The following is a 20,241-nucleotide window of genomic DNA, read 5'->3' as shown; positions in this document are numbered from 1 at the left end:
ACACTAGAAACTAATTCGAGTTGTTAAGAAAACTCTCCTATTAAATCTGCTAGCATATAAATATGGCATATTAACTGAATCCCCTTTTTATCAAGTGTATTATTGCAGTTAGTTTTCTCTTAAAATCGTTTTCTTGAAAAATACCCTATTGCCCCACTATCCAACTCCCCCTTAAAAAAAAAAAAAATAGGGCAAGTGCAAATTGAATTTAGAATGACAAACAAATCAAACCACCAAGGTAAATATGACATACAATACATTGCAGACTAATACCCTAGATAAAATCCTACACATCAAAAAATCAAGGTCACTAATGTATCTAGAACCAAATTGCATAGAAAATTGATAATTCTGTCTTTGTGCCTATACATGTCTCAAAATAGGGAAGGAAATAAAACAACGTATACATGCAGCACATACAGCTGTAAAAACATACATTTCATGAGCATTTGTTAGTGTTTGTATCGTATAAGAAAGATGCAGTTTGCGAAGTTCATAAACGAGAGAGAGGAAGCATAGTCTTCTCAAATCCAGAAATAATAAGGGTGCTCCTTCCTCATTAGGGATTCTCTGGCTGGGTCGTGCAGCACTAGCTTTTCTTGGCCACACACCACCAGATGTGCTGATCTTGCATGTGCGTGTGTGGACCGCAGTGTACACATTTCTGCACACTCACAAAGGTTAATGCCCACAAAGCTGTGGTGATGAATACACTGTAGAGAACAATTTTGCCTCAATGAAGAGTAGTATGTTAACATTAACGAGCAAATTATCTTTTGGGATTAAAAAAAAAGTCTACTTTCAGTGTTATTTAATTGATAATATAGCTAGTTAGAAAGATTTATATTTCAAATTGATTAAATAATTAGTTGAATGATTGTAATTAAACTTTATTCTTCACAGCCCATCTCCTCTATTCTTTTTTTCTATATTGATATAATGATGCCAAGAAATAAACTTAACCTCAAAATAGGGAAGTAAAGATAGGGAAAGGGCTTAAATTCAGCTTTAATTTATAAACGGTAACAATGAGTATGTTAACTTACCATTGGGAAATAAGATTAAACATTATTTGGTTAAAACTCTATTAATACATGTTTATTTAAATTAGAGAAGCTAGCATTGCTCTTAGGTAAAGGGAAATCTCTTTTTGATTACAGAAGTTACTCTGCCTTCCTGTATTTACTATTTTTTCTGACCTTCAAAAGGCAATTACCATTTCCAAAACACCTCCAGCTAGATTTCTGTTGTGATACACCTAAATGCTTTAGAACAAAGCAGGCTGACATGAGCACGAACCCTGAAAGACTTGTTGCATTAAATATCTGAATGAGTAAAGTAGATGAAATGATTTCTTTTATTTTCAAAATGTATTTTCTAATTTCACTGACCCTCTCTTTCCAAGGTTAGCATTTTTCTTCTCCTTTTCTCTTTGTGAGCCTTCTGGGCTGGACTGCCTAGGTGCCAGCGCTTATTGCTCGAATATGCTATAGAAGAGAGAGAGGTTGCATTTATAAACTGCAGGGCAGAATGTTAGCTTGTGTAAAATGGTTTAAAAATCAGCTTGTATACATTTTTAACTAATATGAAGTCCACTAAATGTGTCTCTAATTGTTGAATAGTTGTCCAGTCAAGAGTTATCATTAAAGATAATGATAGCAGTTTTTATACAATTTCATTAGCAATCCCAGACTTCCTTTTTTTTATGCCACGAAAGTTCGAGAAACATAAACAGCACTGAACTGCCATTGGTATTGAGTAATGTAGATTTTACTGTTCCTTGGGATCTTCAGTATATTTGGAGAAATCATTTAATTCATATTGTTAAGTAGGAAGTTATTAAAGAAGACTCAGGATCAGGTAGAACCAATTCAGTCTCCTTCAGCTGTTAGAAAATTCAATATGTTTTATTTAAGCGGAATCATGTATACTGTATATTAACCATTCCAAGCAATCTTTAGTCAGCCCAGAAAGGCCAGATGTATGGGAATTGTAAAAAATCAGGATATGCATAAAAACTGTTCAAGTGCATAAAGCAGCCCCATCTGGAAGACATCTACCAGAAATGAAGTTGTACAAAACCATTCCATTGATAATAAAGCTAATTTTTATGGGTCTGACAAGTATGTAATTATGTTCAGTGGTGCTTTTCAGATTTTATCACAGTCAATAAACCGCAGTGGTAATTTCATTCCCATTTGACATATTTACATGGAAACATTTGATTGGAGGAATTAGTAACCCTGAAAGCCTTGATAGATATGTTTTAATGATCTGTGACCTCTGCAGTCCCTCATCTGTTTATTGTTGCAACAGGCGAGAAGTCATTCCTGTGTGACCTCTGTGGCTTTGCGGGCGGGACCCGGCACGCCCTCACCAAGCATCGCCGGCAGCACACAGGTCAGTGTGGCCGCCCCTCCCCACCACAGGCCCGCGGGCCTAGCGTTCGTTCCGGGCCCTCCATGACCTGTGTTCCCGATTTTTGTAAATCTGTATACTTGAGGGTCTACTGAAAATTCTGCTTGAATAGGATTTTAATTCATCTGCCTTTATATATCTATGAAGTAGGCCTACTGCGTGTTTGGGGGATCAGGTGTCCTCTGTCAATTCAGGTTAAACAGGAGGGAAAAGTGTCTGAGGATACCCCAGAGGCTTCTCTGTGGTCAGGACCCTGCCTTGGGTGCTCTGTGAGGCCGGGGCATCCGTCTTCCTCTCACGCTTGCCTCCTCTCAGTCAGTCTCTCCTGTGTTCCTGCCCACCCTACCTCTTAGGTGCTTTTCACCTGCTCACCTAGAGCCCTGCCTTCAACTACCTGACCTTGTAGCCAGCAGTCCCTCTGCCAGGTGGAACAAGCACATGTGGTTGTAGGACTGTCTTTTTTCAGATTTTTTTGTGATTAAGAATGGAAGGCAGTGAAGAGGCAACTTAAATAGATAAAGGACATTGAAGAGAATCATTTTTTTCCCCTCCATGATCATTTGCAGTGATTCAACAAAATAAACTAAATACTTTTGGTTAAGAACACATAAGGATGAAGAGTTTTAAACATTATTAAAGTTGATTACCTACCAGTATGCTGTAATACATCTTACAAGTAACTTCTGAATTATATGTGCCTGGGACAGTGCTGGGTTTTGGTGATGTCCCTCATAACTATTAGTCAAACCACTTTTTACTCTCACAAGTGTTCTAGTTTAGATGATAAATCATATAGTAATAGAATTTCTAACAGCATTAGATTTTTACTGGGTACTGTGAGAATGGTGGAGTTTGGTAGTTATACTCAAAATGGCATAAAATTAGGATACATGAAATACGTAGTTTATGGTGCATTTTGATTCTTGATATGTTATATGTAACAGTTAACTACAGGCACTTTAATGCCCATTATGTTATGTATAAGATCAATGAAAATTAATGCTAGCCATTCCTTTTAGATAGTAAGTTTATATGTTTCAAATTTCTATATGGGATAAGGGAAATTATTGAGTTGAAAAATGTCCAATGTTAACATAATGTTGAAAACTCAACCTTTGTAAACAGAAAATTCTGTTTTAAGTTTACAGTCGTGGGGTATGATCACGTTTTTTTGAACCCAGTGATTTAGAGATTCAGTGTAAGAGATGGCGGAAGAGCCCAATAGATGGCAATCACCCTTGGCTACTATTTGGGAGAAGTCGAGAATGTTTATGGTAGAATGTGTTCGTGTGGGGTTTTCTGATTCTTAATGTTTTGAATTTTTTGATGCCTGAGCTGTTGCCGTGCTAATGGTCTCGGCCTGGCATGGCCCTGGGGGTCGTGGACCCCCTGTGTGCCCATTACCAGCATGGCGGCACCGCCTCTTCCCCCGCAGGGGGGCTGGTGAGGCTGTGATCACAGGCGTTTACAGGTGATCGATCATGAACCTGCATCGAGCAGGCACAACTTTATATTTTATGTCAGGTCCAGAGGCTCCTTATTACTTTGCTATTAACTTTATACCATATAGGACAATGTCTCGCAGACAGAGGCATCTGTCTTTTTGGCATTTATCTGCCTCTGTGGCACAAATCAAACATGATTCTTTAATACCAAAGTCAGTTCTTAAGACTCTTTGCTTCAGCCAGACAGCTTACTACAACTCAGTCTAGGCCCTCAGCTTTTATGCTGGATTTATAATATGTAAGCAACACACAACACTTTTTTCTTTTTTCCAAGGCCAGATTTGCTGGGTTCATTGGAAATCTGTGGTTTTCTGATGTGGTCCTCCTTGACATGGTTTACCTTTTTGCCACAGAGTATCCACCCAAATTACAATCAGCTTGTAAAGGGGTAGGCATCAAAAGCATTCCCAATGGTGTAAATAACTCCCACTGCAATACAGACTGTCCAGGGGGCCGACACAAAACATCTTCCATTCTGAGATTTACTTTTATCACCTGTCAGAGCCCCTTGATTCAAGGGCACAGGAGAAGATCCTCACGTGTAGTTGAAGAGTCTTGGCCGGCTTAATAACCACCAGCCTGCCCAAAGGAATGCAGAGCGAACTTCCAGGGGAAGGGCTGGCCTGTCTGACAGATGGGTGGCACAAATGGGCACTGCTGTCCATCCGCAGCCGCTCTGGTGCCGCTGTCCTTTTACTCTCTGCCCCCAGAGCCTCAGATGCAGACTGTTCCTTGGTGGTTATTGTGCCCAGGATTTCTGCTTGTCCAAGAAAGGAGGAAAAGTAACACTATCTAAACTACCATGAACTCTTAGGTTAGGGAACCAGGCGGAAAGGAAGTTACACCAGCAGGACATGTTCAGGGAGCCCTGTGGACTCACAGATAGCATCACTCAAGTAGTTAATATCTCACAGGTTTATTGATCCTTCTGGCTTTAGAATGACAGACAATTCAGAGGGACAGTTCCCGGTGCACCAAACCAGTTTGGCGAGTCCATCAGAAACTTTTCGTTAATCAGTGCACCTGTCTCATTTCATGCAGTTCACAGATATTACCGAATGGAAATTCTTATTTAAAATTTGTATGCTTTTCTTTCAAATTTTATAATCTGGAAATTGAGTTTGATTTACTTACTTATTTAGCTGTGTTTTGAGACTAACAAACTTCTATATTTCTGAAGTATATTTTCTTGAAGAAATTACCTGAAATTTCCAGAAGAAATGATTATTTCTGGATTAAAAAAAAAGATACTGATGGGCATATTCCAATAATAGTATTGAACATGTAATAGAATCAGTGAGTTACAGATTAACTGTTATGTGTAGATTGAATAAACTGTAGTCTGTGTAAATGGACACAGAGTTCTTCTCCTGTCAAGAGCCCAGACATACTGAAGTCTTCCTTTCTTTAGTGGCTGAAGCTTGGTATTTTATGTAGTTTATTCTGAGATCATTATATTTTTTCTCTGTCAGCTTATAGATTATTTAAGGTTTCTAATACATAGTTTAATCTGTTGTGCTGTCAAGTTAAACAAAGAGACAGTTTATAGTTTATTGCATACAATATCAGTTTCCTACGGACTTCAGATTATTTCAGCTAAGAAAATCATCTACTTTTGCTTCATTAACTGTGCAAAAGTTTGACTGTGTGGATCTCAACAAATTGTGGAAAATTCTTAAAGAGATGGGAATACCAAACCACCTTACCTATCGCCTGAGAAATCTGTATGCAGGTTAAGAAGCAACTGTTAGAACTGGAAATGGAACAAGGGAGTGTTTCAAAGTTGTGAAGGGACTATGACAAGGCTATACATTGTCACTCTGCTTATTTAACTTATATGCAGAATACATCATGCAAAATGCTGGGCTGGGAAAATCACAAGCTGGAATCAAGATTGCCAGGAGAAATATCCATAACCTCAGATATGCAGATGACATTACCCTAATGGTAAAAAGCAAAGAGAAACTGAAGAGCCTCTTGATAAGGATGAAAGAGGAAAGTGAAAAAGTTGGCTTAAAATTCAGCTTTCAAAAAACTAGGATCATGGCATCTCGTCTCATCACTTCATGGCAAATAGATGGGGAAACAGTGACAGATTTTATTTCCTTGTGCTCCAAAATCACTGCAGACAGTGACTGCAGCCTTGAAGTTAAAAGTTGTTTGCTCGTTAGAAAGAAAGCTATGACAGACCTAGAAGTGTAATGTTAGTCGCTCAATTGTGTCTGACTCTTTGTGACCCCATGGACTGTGGCCCACCAGGCTCTTCTGTCCTTGGAGTTCTCCAGGCAAGATTGCTGCTGTGGGTTGCCATTTCCTTCTCCACAGGATTTCAACTGAGGGATCAAACCTGGGTCTCCTGCCTTGCAGGCAGATTCTTTACTGTCTGAGCCACCAGAGAAACCCAATAACGATGAAAGCACTGGTTATTGGCCACCCTGCCAAGTATCTGACCTGTGTCTTAACTACTTGTATCCTCACTATTGTCTCTGTGTTTGGTGTCTTATCCTCCTGGTCTTGCTCAGGGGTTACCAGGTAGGGAGTGAAATATGAAGAAGCCTGAATTGGGATTGAAGTCTTTTTGTCTCTTTTAACTACTGCCCTGGGCTGCAGTGACAGACAAAACACTGTCAGATGAAATGTGTATGCATCATTAAATATTCTTATCTTCCAACAACACAAGAGAAGACTCTACACATGGACATCACCAGGTGGTCAACACCGAAATCAGATTGATTATATTCTCTGCAGCAAAAGATGGAGAAGCTCTATACAGTCAACAAAAACAAGACCAGGAGCTGACTGTGGCTCAGATCATGAACTCCTTATTACCAAATTCAGACTTAAATTGAAGAAAGTAGGGAAAACCGCTAGACCATTCAGGTATGACCTAAATCAGATCCCTTATGATTATACAGTGGAAGTGAGAAATAGATTTAAGGGCCTAGATCTGATAGAGTGCCTGATGAACTATGGAATGAGGCTCCTGACATTGTACAGGAGATAGGGATCAAGACCATACCCATGGAAAATAAATGCAAAAAAGCAAAATGGCTGTCTGGGGAAGCCTTACAAATGGCTGCGAAAAGAAGAGAAGTGAAAAGCCAAGGAGAAAAGGAAAGATACAAGCATCTGAATGCAGAGTTCCAAAGAATAGCAAGAAGAGATAAGAAAGCCTTCTTCAGTGATCAGTGCAAAGAACTAGAGGAAAACAACAGAATGGGAAAGACTAGAGATCTCTTCAAGAAAATTAGAGATATCAAGGGAACATTTCATGTAAAGGTGGGCTCGATAAAGGACAGAAATGGTGTGGATGAAACAGAGGCAGAAGATATTAAGAAGAGATGGCAAGAATACACAGAAGAACTGTACTAAAAGGATCTTCACAACCCGGATAATCACAATGGTGTGATCACTCATCTAGAACCAGACATCTTGGAATGTGAAGTCAAGTGGGCCTTAGAAAGCATCACTACGAACAAAGCTAGTGGAGGTGATGGAATTCCAGTTGAGCTATTCCAAATCCTGAAGGATGATGCTGTGAAAGTGCTGCACTCAATATGCCAGCAAATTTGGAAAACTCAACAGTGGCCACAGGACTGGAAAAGCCGTTTTCATTCCAATCCCAAAGAAAGGCAATGCCAAAGAATGCTCAAACTACCGCACAATTGCACTCATCTCACACTCTAGTAAAGTAATGCTCAAAATTCTCCAAGCTAGGCTTCAGCAATACATGAACCGTGAACTTCCTGATGTTCAAGCTGGTTTTAGAAAAGGCAGAGGAACCAGAGATCAGATTGCCAACATCCGCTGGATCATGGGAAAAGCAAGAGAGTTCCAGAAAAACATCTACTTCTCCTTTATTGACTATGCCAAAGCCTTTGACTGTGTGGATCACAATAAACTGTGGAAAATTCTGAAAGAGATGGGAATACCAGACCACCTAACCTGCCTCTTGAGAAATCTGTATGCAGGTCAGGAAGCAACAGTTAGAACTGGACATGGAACAACAAACTGGTTCCAAATAGGAAAAGGAGTACGTCAAGGCTATATATTGTCACCCTGCTTATTTAACTTCTATGCAGAGTACATCATGAGAAACGCTGGACTGGAAGAAACACAAGCTGGAATCAAGATTGCCGGGAGAAATATCAATAACCTTAGATATGCAGATGACACCACCCGTATGGCAGAAAGTGAAGAGGAACTCAAAAGCCTCTTGATGAAAGTAAAAGTGGAGAGTGAAAAAGTTGGCTTAAAGCTCAACATTCAGAAAACGAAGATCATGGCATCTGGTCCCATTACTTCATGGCAAATAGATGGGGAAACAGTGTCAGACTTTATTTTTCGCGGCTCCAAAATCACTGCAGATGGTGACTGCAGCCATGAAATTAAAAGACGCTTACTCCTTGGAAGAAAAGTTATGACCAACCTAGATAGCATATTCAAAAGCAGAGACATTACTTTGCCAACAAAGGTCCGTCTAGTCAAGGCTATGGTTTTCCAGTAGTCATGTATGGATGTGAGAGTTGGACTGTGAAGAAGGCTGAGCGCTGAAGAACTGATGCTTTTGAACTGTGGTGTTGGAGAAGACTCTTGAGAGTCCCTTGGACTGCAAGGAGATCCAACCAGTCCATTCTGAAGGAGATCAGCCCTGAGATTTCTTTGGAAGGAATGATGCTAAAGCTAAAACTCCAGTGCTTTGGCCACTCATGCGAAGAGTTGACTTATTGGAAAATACTTTCATGCTGCGAGGGATTGGGGGCAGGAGGAGAAGGGGACGACTGAGGATGAGATGGCTGGATGGCATCACTGACTCGATGGACGTGAGTCTGAGTGAACTCCGAGAGTTGCTGATGGACAGGGAGGCCTGGCATGCTGCAGTTCATGGGGTCCCAAATATTCGGACACGACTGAGCAACTGAACTGAACTGAACTAAACTGATGAGCAGGACCATACAAACAGGAGAATGTAGGATGTATTTCTAAACACTCTGATTTTCAAGCAGACGTAGAGCTGTTGGCTGGCTGAATAGATGCAGAGCAATTGTAAACCAAGCTCTTTGATCGCTTATTTTCTATATGCTAGTATGCTTATAAAACTATTAATGAAAACTTGAGAAGTAAGTGGAGTATTGAACATTTGTAAAATTAATCCATCCTATGTGTAAAGTTTCTTAGGAATAACGTCAATTAACAAGAGCATTTGTGAACATCACAACTGTGATTTTGGGGAAGAGATGGTGAGTTTCCTCTAGTTTGTATGTAATGTGAGCTTCACACATCTTTTAAGCTTCCCAGCAGTCATACAGGGAAAAATAATAGGGGAAATTATATTCTATAAATAAATAATCCAACCAAATATATGCAAATCATTATCACTTCAACATGAAGTCAATATAATGTTCTTACCTATTTTATCTCCCCCCATGCGACTACCCCCCTGCCCAGGAGTTTGAAATTTTGTGTATATTTTTCACTTCTAGGACATCTCAAGGCAGAGGCCAGTTTTTTGTCTTTAAATTCATTATCTCTGTTTAAGTTATGATAAACTTCGCATATTGAAAAGTAGATTCTCTTTCCCAAGCTGTTCCAGACTTAAAACATTTTTTTAAACAAGTAAATTCAGTATCAGTTTTTAAGTTTAAATTTACACTAATGAAAATGAAATCACCCCATCTCAGGTACTCACCAGCCAGTGTAGCTAGTGAAATTATAAAAACTGACTGGACCTGACTTCTTTGAGTTTGTGTGTGTGGAGAAAATCGTATCAATCAGAGAGGCATGAGTCCTGAGCAGGCCTTTGAACCACCCCAGGGCTGAACTGTGTCTGCAGATGAAGCTGGTGTATCTAAAGGCTTCTGTGGCCGCTCAGTGGTAGAGAATCCACCTGCCAATGCAGGAGACCCAGGAGACAAGGGTTCGATCCCTGGGTTGATCCCCTGGAGGAGGAAATGGAAGCCCACTCCAGTATTCTTGTCTGGGAAATCCCATGGACAGAGGAACCTGGAGGGCTGCAGTCCATGAGGTCCCAGAAGAGTCGGACACGACTAAATGACTTAGCACACACACTGGTGTGTCTATACAAGGAAGGTGAAGTTTATGGTGCTGTTAAATACTATGTCAGATGTTTCTTTGAGGCCTCTTTACCTTTTACTCAACTTAGTGAATTATAATTTCTCTTAGCTTCTAAAAGTTTTTAAACTGGTGTCAATTTGTAGCTTGGTTTTGTTTTTTTCTTATTTAATTTCAAGATTTTAGTTAAGTTTTATACTATATATTCAAAGTATATTTTTGTTACATATTTTTCTGTGGTTTTAAGCTCACTGAAACTTTTGTAATAGGTCTAATTTAACATAGTGTGTTAAAGGATTCCAAATTCCAGTGTGAAACCAGATATTTATATTTTTATGTGGATGAGTACTTTGCTTTATGTTTCTGTTTAGATTAGGCAATTTAGATTACTGTTTGTGTAAGTTATGTTTGAATACATGATCAATATCTTGCTTCTGTTCTAATAGAGAAATAAAAATTAATGGTTCTCACTCTACAAATAAATGTTCAAAAATCCTACATATGTGTGATCTTAAAATTTCATGGAAAAAATGTCTTTTCAATTGTTAATAACAGATTAAGCTCTTCATTTCCAATTTTTGTAGTTGGAATGTATAATCCTTCTTGATTTATTACAGGAGAAAAACCTTTCAAATGTGACGAGTGTAACTTTGCTTCCACGACCCAGTCTCACCTGACACGGCACAAGCGGGTACACACAGGAGAGAAACCCTACAGATGCCCCTGGTGCGATTACAGGTAATGACTCACTGTGAAGCAGGCGTAATCAAGTGTGTCATCATGGTGGGTGAGAATCCTATAAATTCGCCATCAATGAATTGTTGGGTTTTGTTTTTTTTTTTTTTTGGTGAGCGTGAATTACAATGATTTAAACATGATTCACATATTAGGTTGGGAGTTTATTATACCACCTAATTTTGGTGACTCTTTTTCAAAATGTAAAATTCTCTTTACATTTTTTGTAATCTTACATTTTGGTTTTCTAATCCATTGGTACACCTGACATTCAAGTGATTTCCTTTCTTTGCTCAAAGTAAGGAATCATCCAATTAATCAATTATTCAATACCCATGGCATCTCGGCTACTGTGAGTGAGGCACTCATTTACACAGTGAAGATAATGTAAGAGATGTTTTCTGCCGTTAAGGATATTGTAGCATAATGGGCGTCTTGTAATGTCTTGTAAATACTTGTAGAGTTTGGTGTCACTTGAAAAGGCCAGGGGAGTGCATAGAGAAGGAGCAAGCTCAGTCCTGTTGGAGTAGAGAGTCTTTCAGCCACGGCTTAGAAGATGTAGAACTTACAGACACATGCGTGTTCTACACCGATGCTGGCGGTTCAGCACAGTGTGGCGTTCCCATGCTGACAGCGTGTTGGTGACGAGTGCTCCATCCACTTGCGGAGGCCCCAGTGGCTGTCATCTGCCAGGTTGCAGAGTGACTTCACAGAGGCTGCAGGGCACAGGCGTGCAGAGGCAGGAGTGCAGGGTGACCCTTTTACTCTGTGACAAGTTCCGTGCAGCCAGGGCGTGGGGGATAGTGCAGTGGGCATGGGGGTTGCGACTGGATCACGCTATGCAGGGAGCCCGTGAGCGTGCTCGGAGCTCACTGTGGCCTGTGAGACACCACGGGGTGTGCACTCAGCCAAGGGCCATCTTCCTAGGGCCTCCATCAGCCAAACGTGGGGCTGAAGGTCTCATGGACCCATTGTGCATGGAGAAATGGAAGTATTGGGGGCAGTTCTTCAGTGCAGCCTGCCCTATGACGTATTGGGATCTCCACCTTAACCTGCAGACTTTGTAAAAACATAGATTTTTGTTATTCCTGCACATGTAGCCTGTGCATTCAGTAAATGTATTGCCACAATCCCTATTATTAGCCTCATTATTGCATTAAGTTTTCTGTCGAAGGTCATCTAATAGTGCAGAGATATTACAGATATATTTCATTCATCAATTATTCATTCCTTCAGCTTTTTGTCAGTTCTGTTTTTTGCCTAACACTAAACTGGTAGTATCTTTGAAATTTGGTAAACTGGTGATCCAAATAGAGATAGGCATAGAAAATTTAAAACTCTGATAATATGAATTCTTTAAAAAGCACAGTGTATTAAATGCTATTTTATTTTATTAAAGAGGTTATGTTGTAGTTGCCTTTCCTATAAAATATGGAAGCAATTACAAATTTATATAAAGTTTCCCTTAATTATAACTCTTGTTCAGTCTCTAAGTTGTGTCCCACTCTTTGCAACCCTGTGGCCTGCAGCATGCCCGGCTTTCCTGTCCTTCACTATCTCCCAGAGTTTGTCAAACTCATGTCCATTGAGTTGGTGATTATCAGTTTTAGCTGTTAGGATTTTATTCTTTCAGTCTGCACTTTATGCCTAAATTTTGAATCTTTTTTTTTTTCTTTAGTTGTTTCTTTCATGATCAATTTTAATTTTCACACTAAAATTGTATAACCACCTTATTTCATTTATCCTGTATAACTGTGGTTTCAAACAACAATTTTTAAGTTGCAGAACTGTTACTTTAGACACGATCTTATACAGACCCCATATATAAAATAGATAAAAGTGGTATCTGCCCGTTACAGGTTTCAGAGCTGCACTCTGCAGTAGTCACTTACTATAGCACTGACAAATATCGCAGAAGCCTCTTGATAAGCAGAAAGTTCTCCAGTGGGAGAGGTTACTGCACACAGTTGCTGTTGCATTAGCCTCCGTGTCCCGTTTATGACTTTGGAGAGAGCACTCAGCAGGGCTGCGTAGTCAGGAACTTGGGCTCCGTGAGGCTCAGGGCTCACTAAGGTCGTTCAGCCTCTTACTCGTTTCTGAAAGACATGTGGTTTGAGTACCAGTTTACAGAAGCGCTGCTGACGTATGGTAGGAACAGACTGAGGTCACTTGTCCAGAGCCCTTGTTTTCATTCTTATCTCCAGTTGGGACTTCAGGTGGCTGTAGGCTTTACTTGACCTGACCATTTCCAGATACTGTTCAGTGAGGTAATGCAAGAGTTTCAGTGCCCTGAAGGTTGTTAGTGTGTTCAAATTTATTTATAATACTTGCCATGATGGAGGTTTTTTTTTTTTCTACAGTTTTTCAAGTTAAAAAAAGTTAATCATTAGGTAATGGCTGAACTACCTTAAACTTTCAAAAGACCTGGTCTGAAAACTGCACTTTCCTTCATTATAATTTTAATATTTGCATGGCCTCAATTTAGATTGATAACAATAACTTTTATTAAATTTTTAGACAGTCATACAGTTTTCAGGTTTTTGCTCCAAAAGTACTTCAACCTATATCTTTGTGCACAGTATACAATTTTTTTGGAGGAAATTTGTAGAAATATGCTTTCAGGCTGTTGGTACCCAGATGGGGGTGTGAATTTTGTTTGCTGGTTAGTACTGTGTTTTGGTTGGGTCTCTGTATGCAGAAACATATTTCTAAGTATGTTAGGCTTTCTTGGTGTGAAATCATATACTTTTGCCAAGGCTGAGGCTGTACTACTTGTTCCCCTACTTGAATTACCTCCTTGAGACAGCATCACTTCCACTGAGCAGTGCGTTTGCGCTAACTGGATCCCATCCTTTCCATACCTCTTTGAGCTCGGCGAGAAGAGGAGCTGGTGTATTCTAAGACTGTTGTTACTGTCCTGTGAATTAATACTCAGGACATTTATGCCTAGTGATCACTCTCAAATTTCCTTTGAAATGCTGTAAGTCCTTGATAAAATGGTGATTTTGTCCTCATTTAAACCTTTTAAATTGAATGTTATTGAAAGTAAATGGTTTCAACAGTTTCTGTTCTTATGACAGTTTTATCTTCTGTGTGTACATGGTTAGATTTACTTTCACTAAATAGACAAAGCCCAGCTAACTTGACCAGGAGTGAAAAAAAAACTTCCAAATATGTGAATACTCTTAAAGTTAGGAACTGTGAATGAAATGTAGGCTTTTCAGCAGACCTTTTTGTTTTCTAACTGATGAAAATAAGATTTCTAAATGAGCATATGGTTAACTTCATGAAGACTGTTTTAACTACACAGCATAGGAAGAACAAACTGCTTACCAGGTCTACCTCACAACAACAAAGAAAGTATCTTCTTTCACAAGGTAAATAAATTGGAGTATGTGTGATTTCTATAGAATAAAAATATGTATAAGATGATCACATATTTCCCGAGAAGATATGGTCATATTTGTCTTATCACTGCCTTTTCATAATATTTTGTTGCTTAAATATTTAAATACTTTTTTATGTTTAGATTTTTTTCTGCTTAGTATAAATAGATAAAAGTTATTCCTGTAGAGTATTTCTATCATTGTCATTATTAGTGCTTATTTGCAGGTAAGTTGCCATCATTAGAAATGAAAGTATTATTTAAATTTCATTAGAAAATATATTTTTTCATTTTACAAATTGAACATTAGTATAGAAATACTAGTAGTTATAATTATTCATGAAAAATGTGAATATAGATTTGTTTACAAGAGAATTTTATAATTGGTCTTTTGAACCTGGGGCTATTTTTCAAGTTTGCATTATTAATTTAGGCAATGACATCTCATTCTGTTTAGATATAAACATGTACCCTTTTCCTAAGCTTTTACTGTCTGATATATCCAAAATTCTAATTCATTACAGATCAGTATATTCCATCATTGCTTCAAAACTTTTAAACCATTAATTAGTATTCATTAATATTTTGAAGTTTAAATTTAGACTCATAGCATTGTTCTGCCATATTATTTATACAGGAAATTCTTTAGATTTTTTTCTACATTAACTTGGAAACAATCTAAAATTTTTCTATATTTTTGTTTTTTGTTATATATTAACTGTCACTTCTATATTAATGAGAGAAATAGAAAAAACTCTAATATGTTATACTAAGTACCCTTTCTAATAATGTAAGTCCTTATTTCCCCATGGAGTTTATTAATATTGAGCTATACTCTGTTTCACTGATGATGCTGGCTTCACATGAGATTAGATGACTTGCACTGTGTTGGCCATAATTGGACTTTTTTTTACATGAAACTCACCTTCTCATTGGCTTCCATAGTTTAAGATTTATGGAGAAAATACAGTAAATGCATATTAACCATAAATGTATAAACCACGATAAGTCGTAAAATATAACAAAATACTATCTGTGGTATTAAAAATATCAAGAATAGTCTTATATTATACTTTGAATATCATTTAGTAAATTAAAGAAAACCAAGTTGAGGCCAGACTCCACCAGTTTGATCATTTACTTACTGCTGCTGCTAAGTTGCTTCAGTCGTGTCCGACTCTGTGCGACCCCATAGATGGCAGGCCATCAGGCCCCACCATTCCTGGGATTCTCGAGGCAAGAACACTGGAGTGCGTTGCCATTTCCTTCTCCAATGCATGAAAGTGAAAAGTCGAAGTGAAGTCGATCAGTCGTGTCCGACTCTTAGCGACCCCATGGACTGCAGCCTACCAGGCTCCTCCGTCCATGGGATTTTCCAGGCAAGAGTACTGGAGTGGGGTGCCTTCTCCACATTTACTTCCTACGTCTCTGTTATTGATCTTGGAACCTGTTCATTGTTTCCTAAGACAGATTTTTTCTCAACTGTATGCCTTAATACTTCCAGTGTTATACACTTTGAGAAGCTTTTTACTGTTCTACTTTTTTATTTTGTTCACTATTTTTATTATTATTTGAAATTATAACTTCAGTTAGAAATATGACATATCATAGCGCTGAGGAATAAAATTTATAATTCCTGCCTCATGTTAACTGTTTACCCCTCTTTCTTTGCTAAACTTGGACATAAACTTTGATTCGTTTTCTTACCTGATGGCTTACTTGCCCTTGGCTGATATTCCAAGATCATGATTGGCTCATGTATTCAGTACATTCCAAGATCATGTATTCCAAGAATACATGATTGGCTTGTATTCCATAGAATCATTAATACATTAGGTTTTGATCTCAAGAGTTTTCATTTCTTTTGGATGAGAGCAGGCTAAGAATGTTTGATGTAGCCTTTGACCCAAGTAGTGGAGTCTCAACAAGAAATGTGCTTTCTGGGATATCCCCTAACATCTCTTTTATTACTCTTCTAAATACTTTGTTTAATGTTTCTTATGATCAAATTCGCTGTTTTTACACATGTGACTGGACTGGGTAGAATTTAGTGTCTGTCACAACCATTTGAAATATGTGTGTGTGTCCTAGAAAATTTTTGTCAAAAAAAAACACCTTTTAACATTTCACGTGTATTATGCTTCACGAAGTAAGAAGGTGCTAAGGCCTCACATACGATGGATCATTGTTCTGCCCTTTGTAGCATCCTGGCTGGAGGACATGCTCTGCAGGGATCACCGCCTCCCTGTTGGGGACTCCCTGAGGGTTCCAGTTCTCCTTTGGTTTCCTGTGCAGGTTCATAGGCAGTAGCAGGAGAAGCAGTAGATGGGTCAAACTTGGGTTTGTCCCGAATAATAATACCAAGGAGAAAAAATCGGTTTTCATCTTTGTAGCAGAACAGCATTTATACCGAGAGAGAAGGGGAATTATACATACCAAAATGAACAACACTTGTTTCTTTTTCTGAAGAATCAGAGGTTGCATTTGTTTCTTTTGGGTGACATTAAGTTCTTAAAGAATAATGATATTACATAAAAATAATTGAAAATATCTAGTATTCATAATAGATATAATTTATAGTTGAAGCAATTTGACCGATGCCAAAAGCCTAGTTATATCAGAACCAAATTCAAATTGAAAACTATTTTTGTCAGTGGAATAAACCAGACAAAGAAAGACTAGTATTGCATGATATCACTTAATGTACGGAAGCTTAAAAAAAGAGAAAAAGTCAAAAAATAGCAGAAAAGTAGTTGCTAGGGAGTGAGCAAAGTAGGGAGAGGTGGGTAAAAGAGTATGAACATTTCAGTTATCAGATGAATAAGGTCTGAAGAGCTAATGCACTGCATGATGACATTCAGTGATAAAGTATTTTGAATACTTGGAATTAGTGAAGAGAGTAGAACTTAAATATTCTCACAAAAAACAAACAGAAATAAATAAAACATACCAGTCAGTACTATTTCATTTGTATCAAGTCTGTTTTCTCTTTATATTTCTCTTCCCTGGTGGCTTAGCTGGTAAAGAATCGCCTGCAATGTGGAAGACCTGGGCTCGATCTATTCTATTCTAAAATAAGAGTACTGCTCATCGATTACTGGAATGAGGAAGCAGATGTCCTCGGCTGAAAGCCTCAGTCCAGTCACTTTACAGACTTCTCTTGGGATAACGATTCCAAGGCACTCCCCGGTTTGTGGGAGCTGGCTGTATCTCCTGTGCTGTGTGTTCAGTGCCCGTCGTGGCGGACGGCCTGTTCCTTCCCGCCGCCTTCACACAGTTCAGCGAGTCACAGGTAGATGTCAGTACATGGCTGGCTTGTGGAACCAAATTCGGTTGTTGGCAGCGTAAATATTGGTTAGGAAGATTCTCCTAGCAGGTGTAAAGGTGGTACTTCCTGGAGGTATACTGTTCTTTCTCGTGAAGTAGATGTTTCTGGTAAGTTGCCATGGCATCTTTTGAGGGGTTCCCTAAGAAGAAGCATAATTGTATTTTAAGGTTTTTGTCCTAATTATGAAAGTTGGACTGTATGTAAATGTATTTTTTTTATTCCTAGCATTTCTGTTTCAATAGAAGTTAAATTCTTTCCAAACAAATATTGCCTAATTTTCTGTTTCATTAGCAAATTAAAAAAAAAAAAAAAACCTCAATAGCTCTAACTGTAGTTTGGATTTGGTTTTGTATTTTCTGTAAGGTATATATCTAATGTTATTTTTATCCATAGCATATTTTACTCAAACTTTTCTTGTTTGCCCTAAGACACCCATAATACAGACTTTTACAAATTTTTATCTAAGGCTGTGTGCTAATATAGCACAGTATTTGTGACAGGCCTTTAGTTACTGTTGGCAAATTAATTTTCATCTGACAAAACTCATTTAAGTATAAAAAAATCTGTAGACCTAAAAACATAGATTTCATAGTATTAAAATTTACAAATTGGTTTATATGCCTTTAAAAGGGAGAAAAGTCTCAGGTAATTTGTTTTGTTTATCACACAAGTTTTAAGTTGTTTTGTTTGTTGATGTAGCTGAAATAGGCATTGAGATCACAGATTAATTAGAAGAGCCCTTTTGAACACAAAGTGACCATACATTCCCTTTGCTATCTCTTAAAGTAGAATCCAGATAAACATGTTTATTTAACCTGCTGGCTCTGAATCCCACATCCAGTCATTATAGAAGGGACCAGCGCTATCTTTGGGGATGGTCTTTCTACAAGGAATTACTATGGACAGTCCCTTGGGTGGTAGTTAGATATATCTATATATATTGTGGTAGAAAGAAAGACCTTAGAGATGAAAAAAATAGAAAATATTTTTTTGGGCAATAATCTCTTGCATAATAAGTTATTCCTCAGACACTAGAGCTATTATCACACAACAAAACACTTCACAGTGTAACTATCTATATCTCCCGGCAGTAGAGGCTCATACAACATAAGCTTGTTAGGAAAACTCTGTAATCACCAGGATTATCTAGAATAACAGTTGGAAGAACATTAGGCACACCCTTCTGGTTGTGTGGTTGAATTTAACAAACTCAGTTGTGGAGTCGAGAGAAAATAATAGAACAGGATACCTTTGAGGTGTATAGCAGTTTTACCACCTGTCGTGAGTTCAATGAGAATGCCAAGATATTAGTTATTTCATTTTGCTTTTGGATCCTTTGTTTCAACGAATTCTGAAATATTGCCCCTCTAGGGACTGCTAAAAAAAAATTCTGGAAGAAAGAAGGGAAAGAAGAGAAAGGGAACCTGGGAATGAGCAGGCAGTGGCGATGCAGCATGTGTATGAACAAGCTTCCCTACCAGCATGCCTTGTAGACATCAGAGCCCTTGGGTGGAATAAGATGCTGCCGTCTTGGTAGCGCCAGTGCATGTTTTGGCTTTAGGTTAAGAATGTCTGTAAAAACAAGATGACATCTTTTCTCTCTCACACTTCTTTCCGTTGTTAATCAAGAGAGTGTGGCACAAATCCTCTGTTGACTTTTTCCTGCTTGTGAGAAGCACGTTGGCTAAATATGCTCAGTCCTTTCTTCCTCGTTTATGTTTTGTTTTTTCATCTTGAGTTACAACTTTTAAGAAATACATGAAATGTCATAAAACAAATTAGAGTTTTCCATAGAGGAAAAATGTGATAAGTTTTTAGTGCTTGCTTGTGCTTGAATAAATCAGTTGATCTCTTAGATTTAATTATTTGAAGTAGAAATTGGTTGGCACTTAGATCTGAGAAATTTGTTTTGTTCTAAAAACCTCAAATATCTTTACTGTAATAAAAAGTAGAGTTCTGCCTCACTTCCCTCTCCCAAATTATAGTTTTTGCTTGGTTTTAGATCATCTCCCATCAGCAAGCCTGGATTGTAGGGCCGATGGGATTGTGTGGGGACGGGGGCAGGACGTCCGGGAAGCTGAGTCCATGCCAGGTATTTTGCTTCTTATCCCAAAGGCAGTGAGTGTGTAGATAGTGGAGAATATTAAGGAGGAGACTGACATATTCATATTTTGCTTTGCAATAGTCACTGCTGCAGTACAAATGAGGAGCCAGAGAGGGACACAGCAGAAGTTGGGAGAACATCTGAAAGACAATTGCGAAGGTGCAGGCAGAAATAATAAACGACTAACCCTAAACCAACGTGGTAGCCATAATGGGCGTAGAGAGAGGCTGATCTCAGCACTTGTTAGGAGGGCCAGTGAACACGGTGACCAAATGGATGACTTTGGGGACCGAGTGACAGAAAGATGCGCCATCCTTTCGATGCTGCAGCTGGGCCTGCTCAGTGAGTGGCGGTCACTCACCGGGTCCTCACCCCTGGAGGAGAGAGACCCCTTTGGCAAAGTGATGGCGAGTGTGGGTTGGCTTTGAAATGACTTTGAAATGCCCTTGGATGCCCACATGGAAACAAGCCAGGAAATGTGTAGGTCAGTGCTGATGTTCATGGACCTGAAAGCATTCATGCAATTGGTATCTCCCTTGGAAAACGTGGTGAAACAGAGGGGCAAAGAGCAGGTGTTGGAGAGACGGAGCAGTAGCCTTCCAGTAGTGGAAGGGACCTTGGGCAGCAGAAAGGAGCCCCTGGGACAGGACACCTGCCTCAGCTCCCAGAGGTTTTCTGCAGGAGCCCAGATCCA

At 38.8% G+C, this 20,241-nt stretch overlaps 1 protein-coding gene across 3 annotated transcripts in view; it reads left to right on the top strand.

The window, feature by feature from the left end:
* The window catches only part of ZNF407 (zinc finger protein 407), a 385,214-nt gene that overhangs the window by 227,984 nt on the left and 136,989 nt on the right, over positions 1-20,241 (top strand). For all 3 annotated transcript variants that reach the window (XM_015103570.4, XM_042239168.2, XM_042239169.2), the window contains exons 6-7: positions 2,317-2,400; positions 10,613-10,733. In XM_015103570.4, the coding sequence (XP_014959056.3) occupies positions 2,317-2,400; positions 10,613-10,733 (205 nt within the window). The remainder of the gene's footprint in view (positions 1-2,316; positions 2,401-10,612; positions 10,734-20,241) is intronic.

Source organism: Ovis aries, chromosome 23, assembly GCF_016772045.2.
Source record: "Ovis aries strain OAR_USU_Benz2616 breed Rambouillet chromosome 23, ARS-UI_Ramb_v3.0, whole genome shotgun sequence".
Taxonomy (NCBI): Eukaryota; Metazoa; Chordata; class Mammalia; order Artiodactyla; family Bovidae; genus Ovis; species Ovis aries.
The sequence above is the reverse complement of the archived record's forward strand: the minus strand, read 5'-3'. Positions and strand labels throughout refer to the sequence as shown.